Source organism: Meriones unguiculatus (assembly GCF_030254825.1).
Source record: "Meriones unguiculatus strain TT.TT164.6M chromosome 13 unlocalized genomic scaffold, Bangor_MerUng_6.1 Chr13_unordered_Scaffold_39, whole genome shotgun sequence".
In the NCBI taxonomy this organism is placed as follows: domain Eukaryota; kingdom Metazoa; phylum Chordata; class Mammalia; order Rodentia; family Muridae; genus Meriones; species Meriones unguiculatus.
In genome coordinates this window covers 3096564-3122344 of record NW_026843648.1, presented here as the reverse complement: position 1 = coordinate 3122344, position 25781 = coordinate 3096564, and the positions used below count along the sequence as shown (strand labels likewise).

Sequence of the window (25781 nt, the reverse complement as noted above, 5' to 3'; positions counted from 1 at the left end):
TCAGCTATTAAAAATAGAAAAATAAAATTTCTGCTTGTACTTATTTTCCATGGGCCATTGTACTCACCTTAGAAGATTTCATACCATGAAGCTTGCCTGCAAACTTACCTTGAACTAAACACTAAGTATAACTCATTTTAATGAGTCCCATCCCAAGATACTGTTTGATTGACCATCTCAAATCCAGAAACATGTGAAAATTGAAATGCTACGCAGTCTGAAATATTTTATCATAGGCATTTCAGAGAATGTGATTCTCTTGCTGCCTGGAGCGCAGTTTCCCACCAGCCCAGGAAGGCATGAGGGGCAGAAGATGAGTAGTATAAAGCTTGGAAAGCTCACGAGCATAACAGTGGTTAGCCACTCTGGGAGCCACCTCAGAAAGTAAGTTCAACTTTAATTCCAGAAAACAGAACACAGTGGCTTATATCCCTTGGGGAGTACCTGGGATGCTCCAAGCATAGGTATAGATAATTGTTTAATACTAGGAAATTCAAGAATGCTAGATTTGCATTAAACAGCACATTCCTATTATATGAATAAGAAGAACAAGAACACAGAACCAAATTATCCTATATTTGAAGGGAGGGGAGAGTTATCAGGGATCTGTGTCAAAGGCTATCTATCAAATTTGATTGGTGGTTTCCATGTCTAAAGATACTCTCCAGATGAAGTCAGGCAGAGAAAACGCACCATTGACATGGTTACCCATCTAGGCCAGAAGCAGAGTCATACATGGAAAAGAAAGCCTCCTCCCTCATATCTCAAAACTCAGTGTGGGTTGTGATTTTTTTTCAATAGTACCCCTGGAACAATAGATATGTGTACACAAAGAAACTTCTACAGGCTACCACTGTTGTGATACTCTCAGAGAACTTCCTGGCTGGTGAAAGTTCATTTCCTACATATTCATCCACTGAACTAAAAGTTTCTTGTGTAAAGTGTGGCAATTGAAAACACTAAATGTTGAGAATCAGGATTATCAATAAGTCTTCCATAAACACCTTATTATATAATACTGTTGCATGTAATTGATATTCATCATTCATTTTATTCTTTTTAAAAATAAGTTTATTTACTTCACATTCCAATCAGAGTGTCCCTCCCTTCTCTCCCCCAGCACTACCCTCCATTCCTATTGCCCCTATTCCCTTTCTCCTTCAGAAAAGAGAGGTCATTTCCATTGAGCTAGTTTTTCAGTTCTGTTGGATCTCAGTGGACCAAAGAACACAAAGGACTTTCCACATTGCTTATAGTCAGAGAATTCCTCTCCAGTAAGGATACTTTTATGAGATGATGACTCTAGATTTGTGCAAGGCCTCACCATTTTAACACATTCATAAGTTCTCTTCAGTATGAATCATTTCATGATGATGAAAATTATAGAAATATGGAATGGTTTCACCATGTTAAAAGCAGTCATAGGCTTTTTGTCCATTAGGATTTCTTTCATGAGTGTGAAGATGACTATGAAGTGCAAAAGTTTATTCACATTGGTTGCAGTCATACAGCTTCTTTCCAGTATGTGTTCTTTTATGTATTAAAAGATATTATATGCAAATGCTTTCCCACATAGTTATATTCATATGGTTTCCCTCCAGAATGTGTTGTTGTCTTAGGAGATGACTGTTACATGTAAAGGCTTTATCACACTAATTACCATCACCAGGCTTCTCTCCACTGTGTGTTTTTTCACGTTTTTGGAGACCACTCTGCTGTGCAAAGGCTTTGCCACATTCGGTATCTTCATAAGGTTTTTTTCTTGTATGTGTTCTTTTATGGCCTATGAGATGACTTTTTTTGTGCAAAGGCTTTACTGCCCTGGTTACATTCATAAGGTTTCTCTCCAGTGTGTGTTCTTTTATGCCGTATGAGAGTACTGTTTTCTGCAAAGGCTTTACCACATTGGTTACATTCATAAGGTTTCTCTCCAGTGTGTGTTCTTCTATGGCTTACGAGATGACTGTTTAATGCAAAGGCTTTACCACACTTGTCACATTCATAAGGTTTCTCTCCAGTGTGTGTTCTTTTATGGTTTAAGAGAGTACTGTTTTCTGCAAAGGCTTTGCCACACTGGTTACATTCATAGGGTTTCTCTCCAGTGTGTGTTCTTTTATGGCTTACGAGAGTACTTTTTTCTGCAAAGGCTTTACCACACTCACTACATTCATAAGGTTTCTCTCCAGTGTGTGTTCTTTTATGGCTTAAGAGAGTACTGTTTTCTGCAAAGGCTTTACCACACTCATTACATTCATAAGGTTTCTCTCCAGTGTGTGTTCTTTTATGCCGTATGAGAGTACTGTTTTCTGCAAAGGCTTTACCACATTGGTTACATTCATAAGGTTTCTGTCCAGTGTGTGTTCTTTTATGTCTTGTGAGATGACTGTTTTGTGCAAAGGCTTTACCACACTGGTTACATTCATAAGGTTTCTCTCCAGTATGTGTTCTTGTATGGCTTTTGAGGTGACTGTTTTGTGCAAAGGGTTTACCACATTGATTACATTTGTAAGGCTTCTCAACAGCGTGTGTTCTTTTATGCCGTACAAGATCAGTGGAATAGGGGAAGGCTTTACCACATAGAGTGCATTTAGAAAGTTTCTCTCCAGTATGACTGCTTTCATGCCTGCAAAGATAATTAGCACATGTGAAAGATTTACCACAGTCATTGCATTACACTGATAAATATATTTATCTATATGAATTAATTTCATAATTTGATCTCTTGGTAAAGAAGAATCAAATTTTAAAGTTTTATCACTTTATTTATATTCATGTTTTTTTCCCTTCATTATGGGTATTTTTGAAGATCCCTGTGATCGTAAGAGCATTTGTTACATGGTTCACTTTTATAACATCATTTTTATAAGAGTTTTTTTGTATATGTGAAGATTATTTTAAGAATTCAGAGCTTTACCTCAGCAATCCCATTCACATTTTTTTGTACTGTATGAATGATACTTCCTTTGCAAAGTGAGCCAGGACAAGCAGAAGAAGTTCCAATTTTCTAGTATTCATAGGTATTTTCAGCTGTATGTGTTTGCTGATCAATTCTCAGTGAAGTTGCAAAACCAATTAACTGTAACCATTTATAGCATTCAGAAAATCTACTCAAAGTGGGGACTACTACAAAATTAATTGTTCTTGGAGAAAGGCAGGTACACTGCTTCTTTCAATACCCCTATATTCATGTGTCTTGGAAACATTGTGACCTATGATATGACAATTTAAATTACAAGAATAATAAAAGATTCTCACATTGAATTAACACTGTTTTTGTTCATCATAGACATGTCATATAGTGATTCAATTTTCTCTACAACAATATTCTTGACTTTCATAAGCTGCTCCTTTCACTAAACTTTACGTTACTGCATGAACATGAGTAACACTGGTTATACTATAAAATATTTCTATATTAGAAGGTTTTGTACACATACTAATCGCATATTCAATGTGTATACCTCTTACAATATGTGAGTAGATAGAATGAGACTAAACAGATTGGCAGTTCAAATTAGTAGCTGTTATGTCCATATGATTCAAATGGTATTTTCTGTTACAATATTATTTTATTTTCTTCCATCTTAGGGGAGTGCCTTGCAAACACAAATTAGATACCTGAGATTGAAGTACATGGAATTGTGAGATTTTAATGATCATCATTACACTTAAAGCAGTGCTGTTTTTACACTGTTGCTTTTCTTTAAAACTTCCAGGACACAACCAGGTGTGCTGGTCCATGCCTTTAATCTCAGCACTTGTGGAGGCAGAAGCAGACAGATCTGTGTGATTTTGAGGTCAGGCTGGTCTAACAAGCAAGTCTATGTGAAGCCACAGCTACACAAAAAAAAACTATTTAAGAAACAGAAAATAAAATGCTGCCAACAAACAAACAAAAAACAAACTTCCAGGACAAATTAAAATTTCATAAGATTCATATCTGTATCAGCATGCAAATAAATTTACCTTTTATTACTTGTAGAACTTTGAAAATATTCTTCAATATTGTGGTCTTCCCAATTGTAGCCTAAAATATAGTAACAGGAAATATATATTGTTGGAAATATCATATTATTATAAAGGCAAAAGTTAAATCACTATCTTCTGTGACCCTTAGAAACATGCCTGATTTATTTACCTCATTCCTCCTCATTCTCAATTGAAATTACAGAAGAGAATCAATAACAAGTAAGAGTTGTCTCCTTATTTTAAAAGAAAATTTGCAGTCTTACCTATAGCAGTAAGGTTTTTACAGGTCTCTAGCATCACATCTTTGTAGAGTTGCTTCTGCGAAGGTTCAAGCAAAGCCCACTCTTCTTGGCTGAATTTCACATGCACATCATCGAAGGTCACTGAATTCTAAAATATGCCATACATTTGTACAAAAGAAAGAGTGGCAACAATATAAATTTATACTTCATTGGCAATATAATCTTATAATTCTAGTGCATTTTCCATTTATTTTCTGACACTGAAGAGCTAGTTTTAGACCTTTGGGTGTTGTGCATCAGGTCAAGGAGGGGACAAGAAAAAATCCTAAAGGTTAGATTGTAAGGGAAACAACAGTCGTGCTTTGAAAACCAGTGTTAAAGGAGTTTCAATAGTTTGTAAGACATGAATATAAAGTAGCCATTAGTTGGGTTCTTGAGTGATCTATGAATCGTCTTCAGTTACTTGGGTGAGTAGGTCAGGACCCTGTCATGAGACAGGTGGGAGGAAAAAACACAGTCATGATATTTTATCTAGCAACAAATGAGATGTGGATATCAGGGTGATGTCAGTCAAAAGACAACATGACACTGAATATCATGTTTTGACCGGAGATCAGAGATGTGGCATATCAGTATATGAAAATGGGGGCTTATATATTTGTGGAAGGGAAAGTGGACTACAGCGAATAGATGGATAAAATAATGTGAGTGGCAAGCAACAATAATCCTAGCTGATAACATCATATTTCTGAGTGACCAGACAAAAGAAAAGGCATAGAACACATGATTATTCTTTGATTATTGTTTTGTATATTCTCCCTTCTAAATCATGTATAGTGTATAGTTTAAAAATAAAGATTAAAACTTTTCTATTAAAAAAGAAGTGTTACTGTTATCACTAAGTCATTTTAGAAGAAAAGTGAATAATGAAGTTTAACTGTGTCATATCTGAACTTATTGAAGAAGATATACCTTTGGAATAGTCATGGTAATTAATGTGGACAAAGTCAGAGAGAAGAGAGTGAAATAGAAAGAGACAGAGACACACAGAGAGAAATTAAGAGATGAGCAGTATTAAGTACACAACAGAGAAATTTATGAACAGTTACTAACAACAAAAAATGATGGACTAGCTGGGTGTATTCTGTCATGCCTTTAATACCATCACTCAGCAGGCAGAGGTACGTGTATCTTATTGAATTGGATGCCAGCATGATCTATGCAAAGAGTTTCAGTACAGCCAGACCTATATAGTAAGACAGAGCCTCCCCTAAAAGTCAATGAAACAAACACAAAAGATTGAAAGAACTGAGAGGTCTTTACTGAAATTTCTACAAGGAATTATACATTCACTCCAGTTGTGTATTCATTTTTCAGAAATCTGCACTGCCCTAGCTTAATCTGTAACTTTAATAAGATCTTACTAAAAGGGAATGCATGTTTAAACAGCTAAAAATAGAAAGATGAAAATATTAGCAATATAAATGATGATCTTAAATAAGCAGCATAACGCAAGAGAGATGGTTCAGTAGTGTGGAGCTCTTGCTGCTTTTGCAAATAATTGGGCTCAATTGTCAGTGTTTTACTGGGACCCACTACTATCAGTTGCTATACGTTCATGAGTTCTGAACACATCTTTGGACTACTGTGAGATCAGGCACACAAGAGGTTCATATTCATGCATACAATCAAAATACTCATATTCAGGAAAAATTAAAAACAGATCCCAGATAACAGAGCTGATCGCACACTGTGTCTGCTCAGCGGGGTAGCAGAGACTACACAGTGACAAATAGTTGGAACTGTTGGCCTCCAAACACCATTAACTGTGTTTACCAGGTGATAAGAAACCCAATGATGAGAAAAAAAATTGGGTTCAACTGCAGAGTACCCAGCTAATCCCTGTAAAATGTCCTGGGCTGTTTTGGCAGGAGTAACATTTTCAAGCAAATAGACCCAAGAATCGTGTCTTGATCATTTTCCAAGGCTGAACTGTGCACCTCAGGGCACCAGAGACTGGAAGTCCCACTCTCAAAAAACCCCACAGGGAAGAATGCAACTGGGACTGACCAAATGTCACCCAGTCTATCCCTAGAAAAGATCCTGCAGACCTGCAGGCACATAGCAGCCAGCCCTGAGTGGGGCTCCAGCCACCAGACCCACACACCCTCACACACCCACACACCTCATCACAGACAGAATTGTGGAAACCCACAGTTCTGGGTTTCCCTGTTGGGAGAAAACTCCACATGGAGGGAAACAGCAGCTCCTAGCTTAGAGCACTCAGCTGACCCTCCACCACTACCACCACCACATATGGGAATGTTCTCGGGAAAAGTTCTCAGGTTCCTGTCCAGTCACCAGCGTGGAGCCACCTCTCGCAAGCAAGTGCCTACTCACTCCACACACACCCTCCCAACAGTACAGACTGGGTCTTTCTGTTGAGAGAAAACCCAAAGGTGGGGGAAATATCTGGCCCTACCTCAGGACACCTAGCTCTAGAAAAGTTTCTGGTTATCCACAGGCTCCAGACTCAAGCCTCCTGATTCACACATGAGAGTGGTGCACACCTTCCACTGATTACCACTTGGGTACTGGGGCACGGAGCTCCAAACTTAGACCTACAGAAGCCTGGGTTCCCTGAGATCAACTCCCAGATACTGCTCCAAGGGAAAACCAGTTATCCCTAACTAAACTGAACAAACCACGGGGCACCCAGTTTACAGCTGCAGCTCACTAAATTTACAGCAAGAAATCGAGCTGCAAGGCAGCTGTCTCCCAGACTTCTCTGGGTTAGAGGAGAGCTCCGTTTACTAACAAAGGCAACAATTACCACTCAGGTCTGTACATCTGAGGTGAGCTGTGGCAGTTATTGAAAAACACCTGCCATTCAGTGACCATACCCAAAAAGCTGAGGAGGCCTCCTTTGGGAAAAATCTACTTCCTACCAAGGGGATTTGACCCACGAGAGGATTCCAGAAAGTAACAGAAACTAACACCTAACACCTAAGATAGCCCAATGGGTAGAGGCCAGCATAAAAGCTCAACCAACAAAAGACAGAGCAATATGGCATCTCCAGAACCCAGTTATCCAGGAGCAAGCAGCCCTGGATACCCCAGTGCAAATGAAATTCAAGAAGATGACCTTATATCCGTGCTTATGAACAGGATAATAGAGGAAACAAATAAACTTTGTAAAGGCCTAGATGAAGATAAAGTCAGACAGAATATTGCCATCTGCAAAGAAATAGAAGAAGATAAAGACAAACAGATTGTGGCCATCCTTAAAGAAATACAGGAAGTTGCAGCCAAATAATTTTTGGCCTTTAGAGAGGAAATACTTAAATCACTGAAAGAAATTAAAGAAACAGAGGATTGTTCAAACAAACAGCTAAAGGGATTGAAGGAAAATAGTCAGAGAGGTGAAGGAAATCAATAAAATAGCTCAAGATCTGATGATAGAATTGGAAAAATTAAAGAAAACACAAATGGAGGAGATTTTAGAGAGAAAGAACTTAGGGAAGAAAACAGGAACTACAGAGCTAAGCATAATGAATAAACTATGAGAGATGCAAGAAAGAATGTCAGGTGTGGAAGACACAATGAAAGAAATCTATGTATCCATCAAAGAAAAGGTTAAATCTAAAAAATTCATAACACAGACTATCCAAGAAATCCAAGACAGCATGAAAAGGCAAAACCTAAGAATAATAGGAAGAGAGGAAAAAGAGATTCCCTCCTCCAAGGCCCAGAAAATATTTCCAGCATAATCATAGGAGAAAATTTCACCAACTTAAAAGAATACAAGAGGGCTACAGAACACCCAATAAATTAGATCAGAAAAAAAATTTCTCCCACCATATAAAAAACAGTAAGTATACAGAACAAAGAAAAAATACTAAAAGCTGCAAGGGAAAAAGTCCAAGTAAGATATAATGGCAAACCCATCAGAATCACACCTGACTTCTCAACAGAGACTATGAAAGCCAGAAGGGCCTGAGCAGATATCATGCAGGCCCTAAGAGAACACAGATGACCTCCCAGGCTATTATACCCAGCAAAAGTCTCACTCATCATAGATAGAACAAACAAGATATTTAATGACAAAAACAAATTTAAACAATACCTACCCACAAATCCAGAGGTACAGAAGCTCCTAGAGGGGAAACTACAACCCAGGAAAGCTAACTACATTCAGGAAAACACAGGGAATAAATAATGTCACTACAGCAAAACTAAAAGTAACCAAGCACACAAACACACTACCACAAGCAACATCAAAATAAAAGGATCTAACAGCCACTGGTCATTAATTTCCCTCAACATCCATGGACTTATCTCTCCAATAAAGACAAATACTAACAGAATGGATATGTAAACAAGACCCAACAATCTGTTGCATACAAGAAACATATCTAAGTCACAAAGATAGACATTGCCTGAGAGTAAAGATCTGGAAGGAGGGTCCAAGAAAATGGACCCAAGAAACATGCAGGAGTAGCCATTCTAATATGTAATAAAATAGACTTTAAGTATATGGAATCCATCAATGTAATCCGCCATATAAACAAATTGAAAAAAAAAAAACAACAATAGAGGATCATTTTCTTAGATGGTGAAAAAACATTTGACAATATCCAACAGTTGTCCTTGTTTAAAGTCTTGGAGAGACTGGGGACAAAGGTACATATCTAAAAATAGTAAAGACAGTGTAAAGAAACCCCATAGCTAACATCAAACTAAATGAAAAGAAAGTTAAATCAATTCCACTGAACTCAGGGACAAGGCAAGGCTAAACACTCTCTCCAAATCTCTTCAATATAGTACTCAAAGTCCTATCTAGGGTAATAAGAAAACTAAAGAAGATCAAGGGGACACAAATTGATTAGGAAGAAATCAAATATCACTATTTACAGATGATATGACAGTATACAAAAATGACCCCAAAAATTCTACTCTAGGAAACTCCTACAGTTGAAAAACACTTCAACAAAGTGGCTGGATATAAAGTTAACTCAAAAAAATCAGTAGCACTCCTGTATACAAAAGACAAATGGACTGAGAAAGAATTAGGAAAATAACACCCTTCACAATAGCGAGGAAAAAAAAACATAATGTATCTTGATGTTATCCTCAACAAGCTAGTGAAAAACCTATATGAAAAAAACAACTTCAAGTCTCTGAAGAAAGAAATTGAAAAAGATACCAGAAGATAGAAATATTTCTCATGCTCATGGATCAGTAGCATCAACATAGGAAAAATTGCCATTTTACCAAAAACAATCTACAGATTGAAAGATATTCCCATCAAAATATCAACACAATTCCTTAAGGAACTTGAAAAAAAACAATTCTCAGCTTCATATGGAAAAATAAAAAAGCCAGAATAACGAAAACAATCCTGTACAATAGCAGATCTTCAGTAGGTATCACCATTCTTCATCTCAAGCTCTATTATAAATCAATAGTAATAAAAACTGCACGGTACTGGAATAAAAACAATCAGGGGATCAATGGAATTGAAGTGAAGACCCATAAATAAAACCACACACCTATGGCCACTTGATTTTTGACAAAGAAGCCAAAACCATGCAATGGAAAAAGGACAGAATCTTCAACAAATGGTGCTGGTCTAACTGGAAGTTTACATGTGGAAAAATGAAAATAGATCCATATTTATCACCCTGCACTAAACTGCAGTCCAAGTTGTTCAAAGACCTCAACATAAAGCCAGATACACTAAATCTGTTAGAAAAAAAAATTGGGAAAGATCCTCAATCTCATTGGCATAGAAGGTAACTTCCTCAATAGAACACCAAGAACACTGGCTCTAAGATCAATAATTAATGAATAGGATCTCATGAAACGAAAAGCTTCTATGAAGCAAAGAACTTTGTCAAAAGAACAAAATGACAGCCTACAGCCTGAGAAAAGATCTTCACCAACCCTACAAACAACAGAGAGGGATAATAAACAAAATATATAAAGAGATCAATAAATTAAAATCCAGCAAACCATATAATCCACTTTAAAACTGGGGTACAGAACTAAACAGAGAATTCTCCACAGAGGAATATCAAATGGTAGAAAAACACTTAAATAAATGCTCAATATCCATAGTCATCATGGAAATGCAAATCAAAATGACTCTGATATTCCATCTGAAAACCATTATGCCTAAGATCAAACCCTGAAGTGACAGCACGTGCTAGTGAGAATGTGAAGAAAGGAACACTCCTCCATTGCTGATGGGATTGCAAACTTATACAACCACTTTAGGTATTAATCTGATGCTTTCTCAGACAATTGGAAATAGTGTTACTTCAAGACCCAGATATACCATTCCTGGGCATATATCAAAAAGATGCTCCACCATTCAACAAAGATATTTGCTCAACTATGTTCATAGCATCTATATTCATAATAGCCATAACAGGGAAACAAACTACATGTCTCTCAATCGAACAACAGTTACAAAAATTGTGGTACATTTATACAATGGAATGCGACTTGGGTATTTTAAAAACAAAAGGCCATGAATCATCTGAAGGAATGGGCGGGCATGGGAGCGTTAGCAGGCCTTCTGGTGTTGGTCTCCTTGGTTTGCCTGTGGTATATATGCAAGATTAGAGTCTCACAACAGTGTGATGCAGCCATGATCATTCAGGCCTTTACAGCCATTGAAGCAGGACATTCGCCCCAAGCATGGTTGGATACCATAAAAAGCTAAAATGTTACGCTCAGGATGCGAGGCTAAGCACTGCACTCAGGGTCAGCCACTTTGGACCCAGAGAAGAGCATGTCTTATTGCATGCGGGTTGATACCCCAGGTCCTGCCTCTGAGAAAAAGGTATCGGACGGGTCTGATGCTCTTTGGGTGGATGACACCTAAATGAACATCAGTACAAAGTCCCAATTTATTTCTAATATCAGAGGTCAGACCTCTACTCTTGCCTGATGCATCTAAAACAAAAAGGGGGAACTGTAGAGAGCTGCGGAATGCTGTGCCTTAAAGATGGAGCTGGTTTCCGCCTTCCACCTTCCAGATGGTGAGTGCTCTCTGTCACGAACAATTCCACATTTGGCTAAGGCTGAGGATCTGGCTTGCTTCCATGTATGTGGACCTATCTGCATTGCCCACGTGGCACGCCTGGGTTGGCTACCCAGAGGCTATTTAAGCTGTGGGCTGGCTTTCCCCAGGGTCAGATGATTGTTCAAGGTTCCTGAATAAACTGCATTGAAAAAAAAAGAAAAAAACAAAACAAAAAAAAAAAAAGGAAACTGTGAAATTTTCAGGCAAGTAGATGGAACTAGAAATGATCATCCTAAGTGAGTTATTCCAAAACCAGAAAGACATGCATGGTATATACTCATTTGTAAATGGATAATGGCCATGATATAGTATAAACATACTACAATCTACAGACCTAAAGGAGCTAAATAAAAAGGAGGACCCTACGGAGGATAGTCAATTCTTATTCAAAAGGGCAAATAGAATCGACACCAGAAGTGACTGAGGAGAGGGAACAGGATGAGAGCTTAACATACATATCCTCTGAAAGACTCTGCCCAGCAGCGGTTCAAAGCAGATGCTAAGATTCACAGCCAAACTTTGGGTAGAGCACAGGGAATCATAGGAAAGAGTAGGGGGATAGAAAGTAGAAAGACCCAGAACTGGCAGGACCTCCATAAGAAAACCAACATGGACAACAAATCAGGGCCCATGGGGACTTGCAGAGATTGATGCACCCACCAAAGACCATTCATGAAGAGGAACCAGACCCCTGCTCAGATGTAGCTGATAGGCATCTCAGTCTCAGGTGGGATCCATATTAAGAAGAGTAGGGGTTGGCTCTGACATAGACTGTGTTGCCTGCTCTTTGATCACTTTTCCCTGGTAGAGGGGGCATTGCCACACCACAAAGGAAGAAAATACAGGTATTCCTAGTGAGCCTTGATAGTCTGGGTTCAGATGGTAGGAGAGGAGGGCTCCCCCTATCTGAGAATTGGAAATGGGATAAGGGTGAAAGAGGAACAGAGGGGTAAAACCAGGAAGAGACAAGGGAGGGGGCTAAAATTGGGATGTTAAATGGATAAATTGTTTTTAAATTTTATTAATTTATTTATCACAATTTATTCACTTTGTATACCCACTGTAGCCCTCTCCATCGTCTCATCCTAGTCCCACCCACTCTCCTTCTCCCCCTATGCCCTTCCCATAGTCTGCTGATAGTTGTCCCTGTCTGTCTGACCCTAGCTTTTCAGGTCTCATCAAGGATGGCTGCACCATATTCCTCTGTGGCCTCACAAGGCTACACCCCCCAGGAGGAGGTGTTCAAAGAGCTGAGTTCATGTCAGAGAATGAATTATAGAAAAACAAATTTACATTAAAGCAAATTAAGTGTGAGTAAAATAAATAAATAAAGTCTAAAAAAACAAATACAGCAGGTAGAAAGAATGTCATATACCTGCAATTCAATAACTCAGAAAGCTTAGACACTGTTAGTGTCATGAATACATGCCATCCTAAAAAATTAAATATACTGTCTTCCAAATTTCAAATGCAGGATATGGATGAAGATCAGCACAACAACCTATGCTTACATGTACAAACAAAACAAAACAAAATTAAAAAAAAAAAACCAAAATGCTACATTCCAGACTCAGCAGATAATGTTGATATTCATGTTGACACCAGGCATGTTGAACTATATTTAAGCACAACACTAGACTGGAATTAGATCTGTAAGTTCAAAACCTTTTTGGCCTACATAACAACTTTCAGGACAGCCAAGGCTACAAAGAAACTTTTTCTTCAGTGTCAAAGATAGAAATATGATCTTCTCTGGGAGCTTTTTTGATTCAATCAAATAAGTTCTGACCAAATTCACTATAGGATTATTGTCATCCCATGATGAAAATGTAGGCTAACTTCAATGATCCTAAAATTCTGCAATAGCTCATACACTGTTCAAATTTTCACAGTCTCTTCTGACACACAAGAGAATTTTTTGGGTGCCACATCTTGTAACATCAGAAGCAAGTTACATCATTCCAACATAGATGCACAGAATACCCCTTTCCCATTCTTGTAGAGAGGAATGTGTACATATTTAGGGAAGAGTAGACCAAGGAAAGAAGATCAGCAAGGAAAACAACAAAGCCCGAGGCTGTTTGAAAAGGCTTAGATGGTCCTATCCCTGAAACATCTCATACATTACCAAGATTGCTTACTTCCACTCCCTATAGGTAGCACTTTCTGGTAGGTATCTCATAACTTAGGCACCTCAACATCTTGTACTGTCAAGACACAACTCAGGCTTTACCCTCACTGCTTCATGCAATGAAAAGTTACAGTATCTTCCCTGGGAAACTGACTCTGCCAAACACAGATGGCTGTCACAGTGTTGAACTGAAGAATCTATTCTCTTAAATTTTGCACTTTTCTTGTTTCCAGAATGTGCATAACATGAGTGAGACTGTCAAGTTGGATTTTAAGTTGGGATGGACAAAATGGGATGGATCGTGCCACGCTTGGAACACATTTGGAGCAGTTTTTATATGAAGTTCTTTCCTGGTATTAGGAATCACTTAGCCTACTTCTTTGATTAATGGAACAAATATCAGGAGGGAGTGTTAATTTAAGGACACCATCTTAGGCTTCAAATCCAGACCTAGGACCTTCTCTTTGATGATGATCTCCTTAAAAATTCCTGTCTCTGTTTCAGACTGCCATCTGAAACTACCTAGTGATGCTTTTTTCTACAAACCAAAGACTACATTTATTTCTGCTCCACTTGACTCTTTCTTTCACTGTGGTCTTGACCGTCTCATTAATAATAACCATTCAACAGATTCAATGTTCTTCCTAAGAAATCCAGCCCATGCTGGGGGTGCATGTGTGCTGGTAGGTTGTATGCCACCTGATACCATCAGCCTTCCATCATGTCCTCTGAGATTCATCATTTATCCCCATCTGGGTTTGCTCACTGGCCCATAGGCCTAGGCCTCACTGGGTCTGTGTCTCACTAAGCCTATGTCTTGGTTGCAAGCCAACCAGGCATGGACATTTACTTGAACCTCTGAGGTTAAAGTCCTTAGAGCAAGGCACAGCAGCTTATCCAAGAATGATAACACTTTGGTATTGCCATAGGCTCTGGAATACCAAACTTTCCACTACCACTGGTGATTTCATTCTAAAGAAATCCCTACCTGTAAGAGTCAATAGAAAATTCTTTCCACACCCCCATCTAGTGAACATGGGTGTTTCCCTAAACTGTTCTAGCTGCCCCTGAGAGAAATGGAGCCACTGTTCTCCATCTGGAAGCTGAGCTCCAGGCCTCTGCTGAATGGAGAATGACAGAATGAAACACATTCTCAAAATATGGAAATATGAACAATAAAGAAAGTAAAAACAAGCTGGCCATGGTGGTGCACACCTGTGAGCCCAGCACTTGGGTAGGTAGAGGCAGAGTGACTTTGAGGTTAGCCTGGTCTACAAAGCAAGGCAAGGACAGCATATGCTACACAGAGAATCCCAGGCTCAAAAAACCAAAAGAAAATTATTTTTTAAATGCAGAAATTTAGGGAATCCTGGAAATGAAAAATTTAAAGACTACAGCAAGGAAATACAGAGGCAAGGTTCACAGAAAAAAAACATAAATCAAGGAGATAAATTTATGCACTGAATACAAAATAGGAGAAATGGAAGACAGGTGTGTTTACACACTCCTTTAATACCAGAACTCAGGGAGGCAAAAACAGTTGGACTATTGTGAGTTTGAGGCTAGCCTGGTCTACAAAGTGATCCCAGGACAGCAAAGCCTATAAAAAGCAATCCTGTCTGAAAATAAACAATAAAAAAAAAACAGAAAAAAAGCTGAACTAGATACATGTGTCAAAGAAAATGTTAAATCCAAAAGTTCCCTATCATAAAACATCCAGGAACTCTGAGACATTATGAAAAGACAAAACATGTTGATAATCAGATTAGCAGAAGATGAGATCAAGGGTCCAGAAGATATTTTTAACAAAATCATACAAGAAAAATTTCTTCACCTAAAGAAGAAGATGTCTATCAAGGCACAAAAAGCATACAAAAATACCGAAGACATTGGACCAGCAAAGAAAGTCATCTTACCAGAGAATAATAAAAATGCTAAATATACAGTACAATGAAAGAATATTAAAAGTTGTAACAAAAAAAAATCAAACAGACCACACTAACCAATCAGACAAACCAAAACAAACAAAAACCAACCAAGAAATAAATAAAGGCAGATCTATTGGAATTAATCCTGTATTCTCAGTAAAGATGCTAGAGGTTGAAGGACATAGACAGTGCGCTTCTGACTCTAAAAAACTACAGGAGCCAAGAAAAATTACTAACTATGCCCAGAACCTTTCAATCAGCAAATGGAGAAAATAAGATGTTGCATGTTAAGGTCAAATTTAAACAATATGTATCTATAAATACAGCCCCACACAAGGTGCTAAAACCACCACCACTTCCACCACCAAAATACCAAGATTAACAATCACTGTTCATTGATATATCTTAATACCATTGACCCAAATTCACCAATAGAAAGACACAGGCTCACAAAGTGGATGATAAAACAGAATCCACCCTTCTTCTAAACACATCAAACACAGATTCACATCAAGATAGGTATTATCTCAAGGTAAATTGTTGGAAAAGATATTCCAAATAAATGGACTAGAGTATCATGCTTGTATAGCAATTTTAATATCTAACAAAACATATTTCAAAAAAAAAACTAATCAAAAGATGGCAAAAAACATGACATTCAAAAATATCCAGCAATATAACATTTCAATAGTTAACATTTATGCCCCCAACTTAAGAGCACCCAAGTTATAAAAGAAACACTTCTGCAGCTTGCATCACATCCTAGCTCTCATAAACTGATAGGGAAAGACTTCAATATATCTCTCTCACCAATGTACAGATCCCCCTGACCAAACTGAACAGAGAAATGCTCCAGCTAACTAACATCAAAAAACTAAATATACCCAAATGATGTTTAAATAACATCCACCCAAACAAAAAAGATTGTTCCCTCTTCTCAGCAACTCCAAATTGTTCTCCAAAATTAATGATATACTTGAACAGTAGAATTCTCAAAATATATAAGTAACTTTCAATAACCTCATGCACCCTATCAGACCACTAAGGTCTAAAGCAGCACATCACCAGTAACAAAAACAATAGAAAGCATACAAACTCATAGAAATCGAACAACTCTCTACTGAATAAAATATGGATCAAAACTGAAGTAAAGAAAGAAATTAAAGAATTTCTAGAAGTCAATGAAATGAATACACAGCATATCAAAACTCATAGTACACAATAGACGTGTTGACCAGAAGACAGTTCATAGCACTAACTACATTCAGAAAATTATTCAGAAAGATCTCTTAGTAGCAACTTAACAGCATACCTAAATACTCTAGAACAAAAAGAAGTAAATATAACTAAAAGTAGTAGACAGTTAGAAACTACTGAACTGTGTCTTCACTGGTAAAACCAAATGTTTCCACAGGAAAAGAAAGGTGGATCCTATCAAAATTGATAATGATTAGATTCAAATTGCAGAGATCTCCTGACTAAGCAGAGGTAACTGTTCATCAGACAGTGTGGTCATTCAGTCCAAACTAACTTAATAAAGACTAACGTTTTCTTCTTAAATATAAAAAGTTACTTTTGTTGTTTTATATTAAAAACAGTTAAGAGGTTTAAAATGTTTGAAGTAAATTCAAAGGTATAAACTTGTTTGATTTGGAATAATTTGGAGTGAATATAACATATTTGAGCAGCATGGTGATAGACCATGCATTTAATCCCAGCAGAGACAAGTAGTTCTCTATTAATTAGTAGTTTTCTAAATTCAGGAGTTACAATGACAGGGTGTTGGTGGTTCACAGCCTTAATCCCAGCATTTGGGAGCCACATGCCTTTTACATATGGCCTGGGAGGCAGAGGCAGGCACATAGGAATTACAGTGATTTTATTTAAAAGCTGCTTTTAAAAGGCAGGCTGAAAATCAAATTGAATGCCTTTTATTATCTAGAAATAAATACACATGAAGGTATATTTGTAAACTTTCAAAGATTTTTTTAAACTTAATTGATATATTATTTTTCTATTTCCAAAAACCATTTTGCTCTATAAAAGATATAATATGCCTAAAAGGTACAACCCTCACCCCTGAATTAGGGATGGGGCAGGGTTTTGATTTAATCTTTTCAGGAGAATAAAATCATCCAACTAAAGAATATGCAGACCACTGGACACATGAAATTTCTGAAGAAAATGACAGATCACCAAAAGAAAATGTCAAAATAGAAGGAATAAACTGGCCAAATGGTATCACTCACCTTCATGTTGTCTCTTCTGCTTTCTACAGACATAAGTGCAAATTGCCTTTATGTGATTGCTAAAGAACAATCCAAAATCTCTATCTCATATCAGAAAAGCCACCTGGTAAGAAACAGAGGAAAACAGAAAAATAAGGGATGATTCTATTGTCATGAATCTCATAATCTTCTAGCATGATGTGACTTCTGTACTTACCACAAATTTCAATAATTAAGAATGTGTACAGTGTTTGTGAAAGAATGAGGGGGTGAGAGAAAAAGCCAAAAACATAAGCCTAAAATATAGCCAAGTTTACATGAAAAGACCTAAGGAAACTTTAACATGAAAAATGTGCACTGGACCAGAGATACCTTTGATTGTTTATTTAATACAAATAAAATAAACACAGATTTCACAAATCACACAAGACAAACTCAAAGTAACACCTAAACTGTTATGTTTCTGACTCTCCATCTACTACTAACCTCCTTTCCAGGGAGCCCTTTTTCTCTGGAAGTGGAAAATGGAGGTGATCATAAAGATAAGCTATGGCTTGCAGTCCCTCATGTCCCCTTGTGGGTTTAGGCACATCCCAGCCTTTGCCAACACTGACACACAAAACAATGTTGGAGAATAATTTAATATGTTTCCTAATGCATGGATTATGTCACAAGATGTGAAATCTGCCCTATCTACTTACCTAAAACCAGGCACACCTGACAAAATTCTTCATCTCAGAAATTCCTTTTGTACCCTGGAATTAAATTTCCCTAAATCATGCCATTAAGACTGGTGGAAGTTCAAAGGTTTAAAAAACATAATGAAGTATTGCTGAAAGATGACCACTACCACCTCTTTTCTTCTAGTTTCAAAATGATTTGTAAAATTTGTTACACAAAGCAGTATGTGGAATACAACATTCACCATTTCTAGAAATGAGACCTTCAGTTTTCCTATCTGTCCACTGCAAAACCAATACCTGTGTGTGCACACTAGATAGTGATATTATAAGCACCACAACTTTCTACTGCCCAGGCCACAAAATCCTCACTTCTCTGGACAATCAATTCTCAGGAAGGGTCAGAGGCCACAGGTCTCTGACAAGATCGCCACATGGAGACAAACAGAACCACAGCCTGAACCACAGTCTGAACCACAGTCCATCTTGGCCAAAGCAGATCAGGCTGTGATAGCTCAGCAGCCTGCTATTCATGGCCTGGGGACAATGGCCCCACACTCAGCATGACATGGCCTCTGGTCTCACTCACAGCTCTTTAGAGCTACATCAGAGGAAAATCCCAGAACAAACCCATAAACTACCTCCCACTATTGCTCCTGACTGCTAGGCCTGCCTAGAGTACATCATTAGCTTGAAAAACAGAGCTAAGTCTCAGGACAGTAGTAGCTCCTCTACCAGTGGATCAAAGATCAAATGATGCAGATAGCAGAGGCATTCTAGCTTTGCACTAACCCTATGAGCACACAGAACCCTAGTGTTGTTATAAAAGAATGAAAATCCCAATTATTCGATTTTAAAACCTTCGAACAAGAGTGGCAGAGAAAGCACCCATCTGACCCTGCTACTCACCTCTACTCCAATAGGAAACATCCCCAAAACTCACCAGTTCAGATGACAGCTCAGGGGAGATAGGCCAAAAGAACTCAAGGCCAAAGCCTTCTAGCTCAAAGTTCAAAAAGCCCAAAATTTACCAAGCTAAAACTCCTTCCACTTTTACACTCTGTCTTAAATACATTTCAGCTGAAAGTTCCTCTTACTCTTTAATCCATGTCAGCTGGTTTCTTGCTTTGCTTCTTGACCTAGGGTTAACATTATTAAATCCTGTGCACAGGGAGCTTTTGAATAAAAGGTATGTTCTAGGGCTGATGGAACACCACCAGAATCACCTGTTTACAATAAACAGAAAGTTCTTGGAATTAAGGTTTGTGTTAGGGCTCAACCACACTAAACAAAGATCAGGTTTTTACTGTTCACAATCTAAGGGATCTCACTGGGATCAAATATCCTGCAACACCCTCATCTTGGAAATGTTTTAAAATACAGTTTTCCACTTTCCCATGGCACCAGCTCATCTTCCAAGATACAGGTCATTTATGCTGCACATTGCATTACAGAATCAGTGTCCAGTGCAGTCATCTCTACCTCATAGTTGTGAAGTCCTTCAGCGAAACTTCAGTCAAAGCCAAACAGTAACAACCATTAAAGAAACAAATGGCCATGACTTTGAAAGCTAGGAATACTTAATAGGGGCTCAATGAAAATGAAAAATAAAACAAAAAGGACGTGGCTGTTCCTTCATATGTTGGAATTGAAAGTTTATTACAGATAGAAGGGAGAACAGAGTCAGATACAGGAACATCTGTGACAGTCTAGATATGACATGACCTTGAGCCATGTGAGAAGAGAGTAGAGAGAAAAGTGGAGGGCCAGAACAAAAGGCCAGGAGGGTAAATGATAAATGAAAAATACCAGGTAACCAAAATGGTTGGAATACATAAGGAAAGACAGCTGGGAGGAGGGCAGCTCAACTCCTGGGCTAGAGATCTGGGTATGACACCCATACCTTGTAACAGGTAAGGACTGAGAGATGCTGGGAGAACCTGACAGTCACATCTTCTTTGATTGTTAAGTAGCCACCTTAACCATTCATCCCAGCATTTGAGACGTAAGAGTAGAGAGGAAAAAGAAGGTTGAAATGATTTCATTATAATCTCAAAAAGAATTTTAAAAGTTGAAGATGAGATTCCCTGCATTCTGCCCAAAGTTTGGCCATAAGTCTCAACATCTGCTTTGATAGTCTGCAGGGCAGAGCCTTTCAGAGGCCCTCTTTGGGAGGCTCCTAACTTGTTTCCTGTTTTCTTCTTCTTCTGGTGTCCATCCTCTTTGCCTTTCAGAGTGGGGATTGAGCATTTTAACCAGAGTCCTCCCTCTTGATTAGTTTCTTCAGGTGTACAGATTTTAGTAGCTTCATCCTGTATTATATGTCTATTTTTGTGAGTATATACCGTGTGTGTTTTTCTTCTTCTGGGATAGCTCACTCAGGATGATCCTTTCCAGATTCCACGATTTTACCTGCAAATTTCATGATTTCTTTATTTTTAATTGCTGAGTAGTATTCCATTGTGTAGATGTACCACAACTTCTGTATCCATTCTTATGAAAGAAGAGCTGTAGAGGACAGGAGGTGCACAAGGAGACCAACAGAACCAAAAAAAAAATTGAGCACAGGGGTCTTTCCTGAGACTCATACGCCAACCAAGTACCATGCATGGAGATAACCTAGAACCCCTGCACAAATGTAGTACATGGCAGTTTATTGTCCAAGTGGGTTCCATAGTAATGGGAACAGGGACTGCTTCTGACATGAACTGATTGGCCTGCTCTTTGATCACCTCCCCCAGAGGGGGGAGCAGCCTTACCAAGCCACAGAGGAAGACAATGCTTCCACTCCTGATGAGACCTAACAGACTGGGATCAGAAGGAAGAAAAAGAAACACTCCCCTACCAGTAGACTTGGGAGGGAAGTGTGTGGAGAAGGTGGAGAAAAGGAGGGATTGGGAGGGGAGGAGAAAGGGAACTAGAGGGGGGATACAAAGTAAATAAAGTATAATTTTAAAAAGTTGAAAATGGCATTATGGTCCAATATTCTTCAGGGACTTCAGGTATGTATTAGTGCACATTAACTATTACTCACACCTTTTCTCCCAGGTTGTTCATTTTCAAGCAGGGGGTTAAAACATTCCTGTTAGGCACTACCACACCAGTTTCTCCAGATCTTCTGTGTTGTTTTAACTAGTTCAACTACAGACATTTGTTTTCCAGAAACAAGCTGAGCTCCTAATCCATATTCTTTATTTCATTGTGTATGAATTCCCCAAATGTCCAGTTTTCACTTTTACTGACTGTCCAAAATTGATTACCTGACTCATGCTCATCTTCCCTTTTCTACCTCCCTTTTTGTGTTGTAACTACACCAGCTTCAAAGTAGGTCAGTGAACTCAATTCTTACACAGGTCCCTCTTTATTTGTAATCACTCACCTCCAAAAAAACAAACAAACAAAAAACAGGGAGGTCAGTGGAAACTCATTCACAGGTCTCTTTTACTTCACATTCACCAGTCAGGGCACACCTGAAAAGAGTTTCAGGATTATGTTCTAAGCACTGAGCAGTAGAGGTAGCATTCAGTGTTCAAATAAAGTATAAACTGCATAACATGTAAAAGGAGACATTGCTTTAAACAGAAACAAATATCAAAGCACTAGAGAAAAAAGAATGAAATTCTTAATGAATGAAAATTATCAGAGAATATTAACTAATAAGAGACTAGAACAATGATGCATCTACAAAATAAAATTTAATAATACCAACAACAGACTTTTTTAAATATTTATTTATTTAGTATGTATACAGTGTTCTACAAGCATGTACACTTGCATGCCAGAAGAGAGCATCAGATCCCATTAAAGATGGTTGTGAGCTACTATGTGGTTGCTGGGAATAGAACTCATGACCTCTGGAAGAGCTGCCAGTGCTCTTAACCTCTTCATTGAAAAAAAAAAAAACACATAAGCATCCTGACTTTGAAAAACACAGGCCATTCTCTTGTAGAGGGAAAGCCATTAATAAGATACTGTTTGATATTGTCCCTGTGTACAATATTAGCTGCTGAGACCTGTAACCTGACAGACACAGCTTTAGCCAATAGCCTGTGACAGAACTGTGTCAATGAGGATTGTACATATGGGCATAGGACAGTCCCTTAATTTGAAATTCAGTATTCACTGAATCAACTTATCTGACCCAAATTGTACACCCACCAATCTGGTCTATTTTCATTGGCATTCATGAATTAATAAACACATGTTAGGAAATTACAAATTAAAAAAAAAACCTCACCCTGCCTCATTTCTAGATAATCTTGGTGAGCAAACATGTATATCTGGGGATCCTAATCTCTAACAGGCCTGGTTAGCATACTACTTATCTGTGGAATGTTTTACAGATAGTCTTCCCTCAGCTAAATTCTAACTCGGACCACTAGTTTCTCAGCAATAGTAAATCCTTTACATCATCAGTTCTACTCTTCTATATCACAGCTTAATATTGGAGTGCTCTCTAACACAGGACATACCATTTACAACCCCTGACAAAATCAAATGGATCTTTTAGAACTGGGAGAACCTACCTGACACCCCCCAAAGGTCACCAGGAACTATGCCTAAAAAGGTCACCTAAAGGTCACCAGATTAGTGACTCTACCATAAGGAAATCAGGAATTGGGCCATGGGTCACCAATTCCAAAAACAAGGTTGTATGATTACCTACTCAATGAACAGCCTGAGGATAACCATAAGGATGGGAAAGTATCTTATCTTAAAGTGGGCATTTGTGCTGAGCAGCCTACCAACCTTGTAGTAGAACATTCAGTGACACAGAAAATACCTAACATTCCTGAGACCTAGAGATAGCTTGCTCAATATTGGTTATTTTAGCTAGCCAATCATTTTGTAAAAAGCTTGCCCATGCTGAATGTCACCCAATTCTGTAACTGATAAACTGGAACATCCTGGTCCTTCCTAAAAACCCAATCAAAACCCTGCCATGCAGCTGCTCAGGGCTCTCCTCTCTGATCCACTGTGTTGGTGATGATGGAGAGACCCAGTTAAAGTTCATATAAAACTCTTTGCTCTTGCATTTGTAATCCAGCTCCTTATGATCTTTGGGGACCCTAAGGTCTAGGCATAACATTTGGGGTCTCATATAGGATCCCCAAGTCTCCCAAGCACCCCTGGCACATGGGGCTGAAAAACAGCCAGTAAGTGAGCACTCTGTCTGGGTCTTTCTCTGTGTTTCTCTAGTTTCCTTTTTAGGGATTTGGGGCAAAATTTGTAATTTGTGTGGTTAGAAATGTTAGAGCTGATGCTTTGGACAACTGTGGGCCAGAGGGGGCCTGCAAGATTTTCCAGAACCCCCCTCAAAGGGGTAAATCTGTAAAGGGTTGAGTACTGAGTTTTCTGTGTTCTCTGGATTTCAGAGAGGATGAATGTGCCCCTATTTGTAAAGGGTGGTAGAGTACCCAGTTTTCTGTGATTTCTGGATCTTTGGACAAGGACAATTCAGGTAGCTCCTGCATCAGAGGTTCGCTGATATCCTACTTTCATTTTTTTCCACTGCAGTTGTGGTAGGATCTGCTGTCTGGCTCTCTGTATTTTTCTGCTGCACAAGCAATGGGATCTAGCTCTTTGTGTCTTGTTTAACTGTTTTGTCTGTCCCTGCCAGGTTTTTTATTTGTTTGTTTGTTTTTTGTCTTTGGGACTGACTGAGGACATCGAACAGAATCCTTCTATCCCTCTAGACTTGATTCTTTCCCATTTCAGGGAAGCTTGATCCATGCTCCACAGGCTCCACAGTGAGAGTGGCAAGGTGGTGCCAAGGTATGGATACAGTATGTGGAGCCCCAGGTTTGGCACCTCTGCCAATGTTCTCTGGTCTCTGGTCTGGCAGAGCTTAGCCACTACTCTGACCTTGGGTCTGGCAGATCTTGGTCACTGCTCTGGACTCTGATCTGGCAGAGATTTGCTGCTGCTGTGGTCTCTGGAGTGGAAGAGTTTGGCTGGTGCTTTGGCCTCTGGTCTGGTAGAGATCAACAGATATGTTACTACTCCATTCTCTGGTCTGGTTGAATGCAGGTCACCATTCCAAACTCGGGTGTAGTTGGGTGGAGCCTGATTTGGGGATAGGTCACCACTAATGGAACAAGATAGAGGGCCCATAGAGAGACAGGCCACTGTTCTGAGTTTTGGTATTTTTTTCTTCCATTCTCTTTGAGCGCATTATACCCAGTACATTTTTTCCTTTGTTGTTCTTTTGTGATTTTGTTTGCTTGTGATGGTCTCAGTGGGCTGGTGATCAAACAGCTGTGCTCCATTGTGACTTTGCCTTCCCCATACTCCCAACACTACAAGCTGGGGCACCTCTGGTCATCAGTGGGAACATATATTTCCACATATTTGGCTAGGAAGGCTCGGTTGGAGAGGGGTCTGTGTGCAGAAAATCTTGCTGGGCTTGACCTTGTTGCCTCCTTGCTATCTCTATGAGGAAGGTCGGTGACCTGAGGTTAGCTCTGGCTTGGAACAATGACTGCCAAATAATGCTCTTAGCTGAAATATATTGTAGTTATTACTATTATTATTATTTGGTTAGGGTCCACTGTAGCCCAGTCTGGCCTTAAACTAAACAGCTATAAGATGACCTTGAATTTCTGATCTTTCTGCTCCACCTCTTATCAACTTAGCTACACTCCCAATCCCACAAACTTCTTTTATTTTAAGCCATAGGTGGCTTCAACAAGGAAGTGAACTGAACTCAAATAGGGAAGGCTTGGCTCCACTGAGCTCCTGGGTTTGAGCCTGTGTACTGGCACTGTACACAGAATACCCACCTGAGCACCTTGATATGTCACTTATTAGCCTGGCTGTACTTAAGAGATTGTCACCTGAGAATGAAGCCAATTCTTTTTTAGTCAAGGTCTCATACTGGTAACTAAAAGAATTTTATTAGAAAATCTTTGAAAGCACATGTATGATTGTGGTTTAAATGGGTGGGGAACCTCTGTCAATGTGCTCCCCAAAGTGCTAAAGGACATAAGCATGGGGAACGGGGAGGGGTAGATGAGGAATTCACCATGTCTGGGTATCTACCCCTACCCCCCAGAAAATGAGTTGCTTTACTTAATCACCAATGCAAGAAAAAAAAATAGCTAGAATGCATTTGAGGTTCAAGGTTTAGAAGTGAGGCTGCAGGGGTCCTTTTTGGCAATGCTTTTGAAGAACTGCATCCATTGAAGTGCAATGTTTATAAATCACACTGAGCAAGGAAGGCAAGGAAGGGAAGGGGAGGGGAGGAGAATAAAAAGGAGGACAGGAAAGAAACATGTTCAAACTTTTCCTGTCAAGAAAACAAAAAGGAAAAAAATCTTAATGAAGTCCGACTTTTTGTATGTGTGCCCAAGAATTTTATTATTATTATTTATTTAATTTTTTGTGTTAAATATTTTTAATTTATTAAACTTTTATTAATTACACTTTATTCACTTTGTATCCCCCCATAAACCCCTCCTTCCTCCCCTCCTAATTCCACCTACCTTTCCCTTTCTTCACACATGCTCCT

General features: G+C 38.7%; 1 protein-coding gene across 1 annotated transcript in view; it reads right to left on the bottom strand.

Moving 5' to 3' along the window:
• LOC132651042 (zinc finger protein OZF-like) overlaps nt 1-25781 on the bottom strand; it is a gene marked incomplete at its 3' end in the record, with an annotated part of 130764 nt that overhangs the window by 5399 nt on the left and 99584 nt on the right. Inside the window, 2 exon segments of the mRNA XM_060376354.1 lie at nt 1672-1802; nt 1804-2567. Of these exon segments, the coding sequence (XP_060232337.1) occupies nt 1672-1802; nt 1804-2567 (895 nt within the window).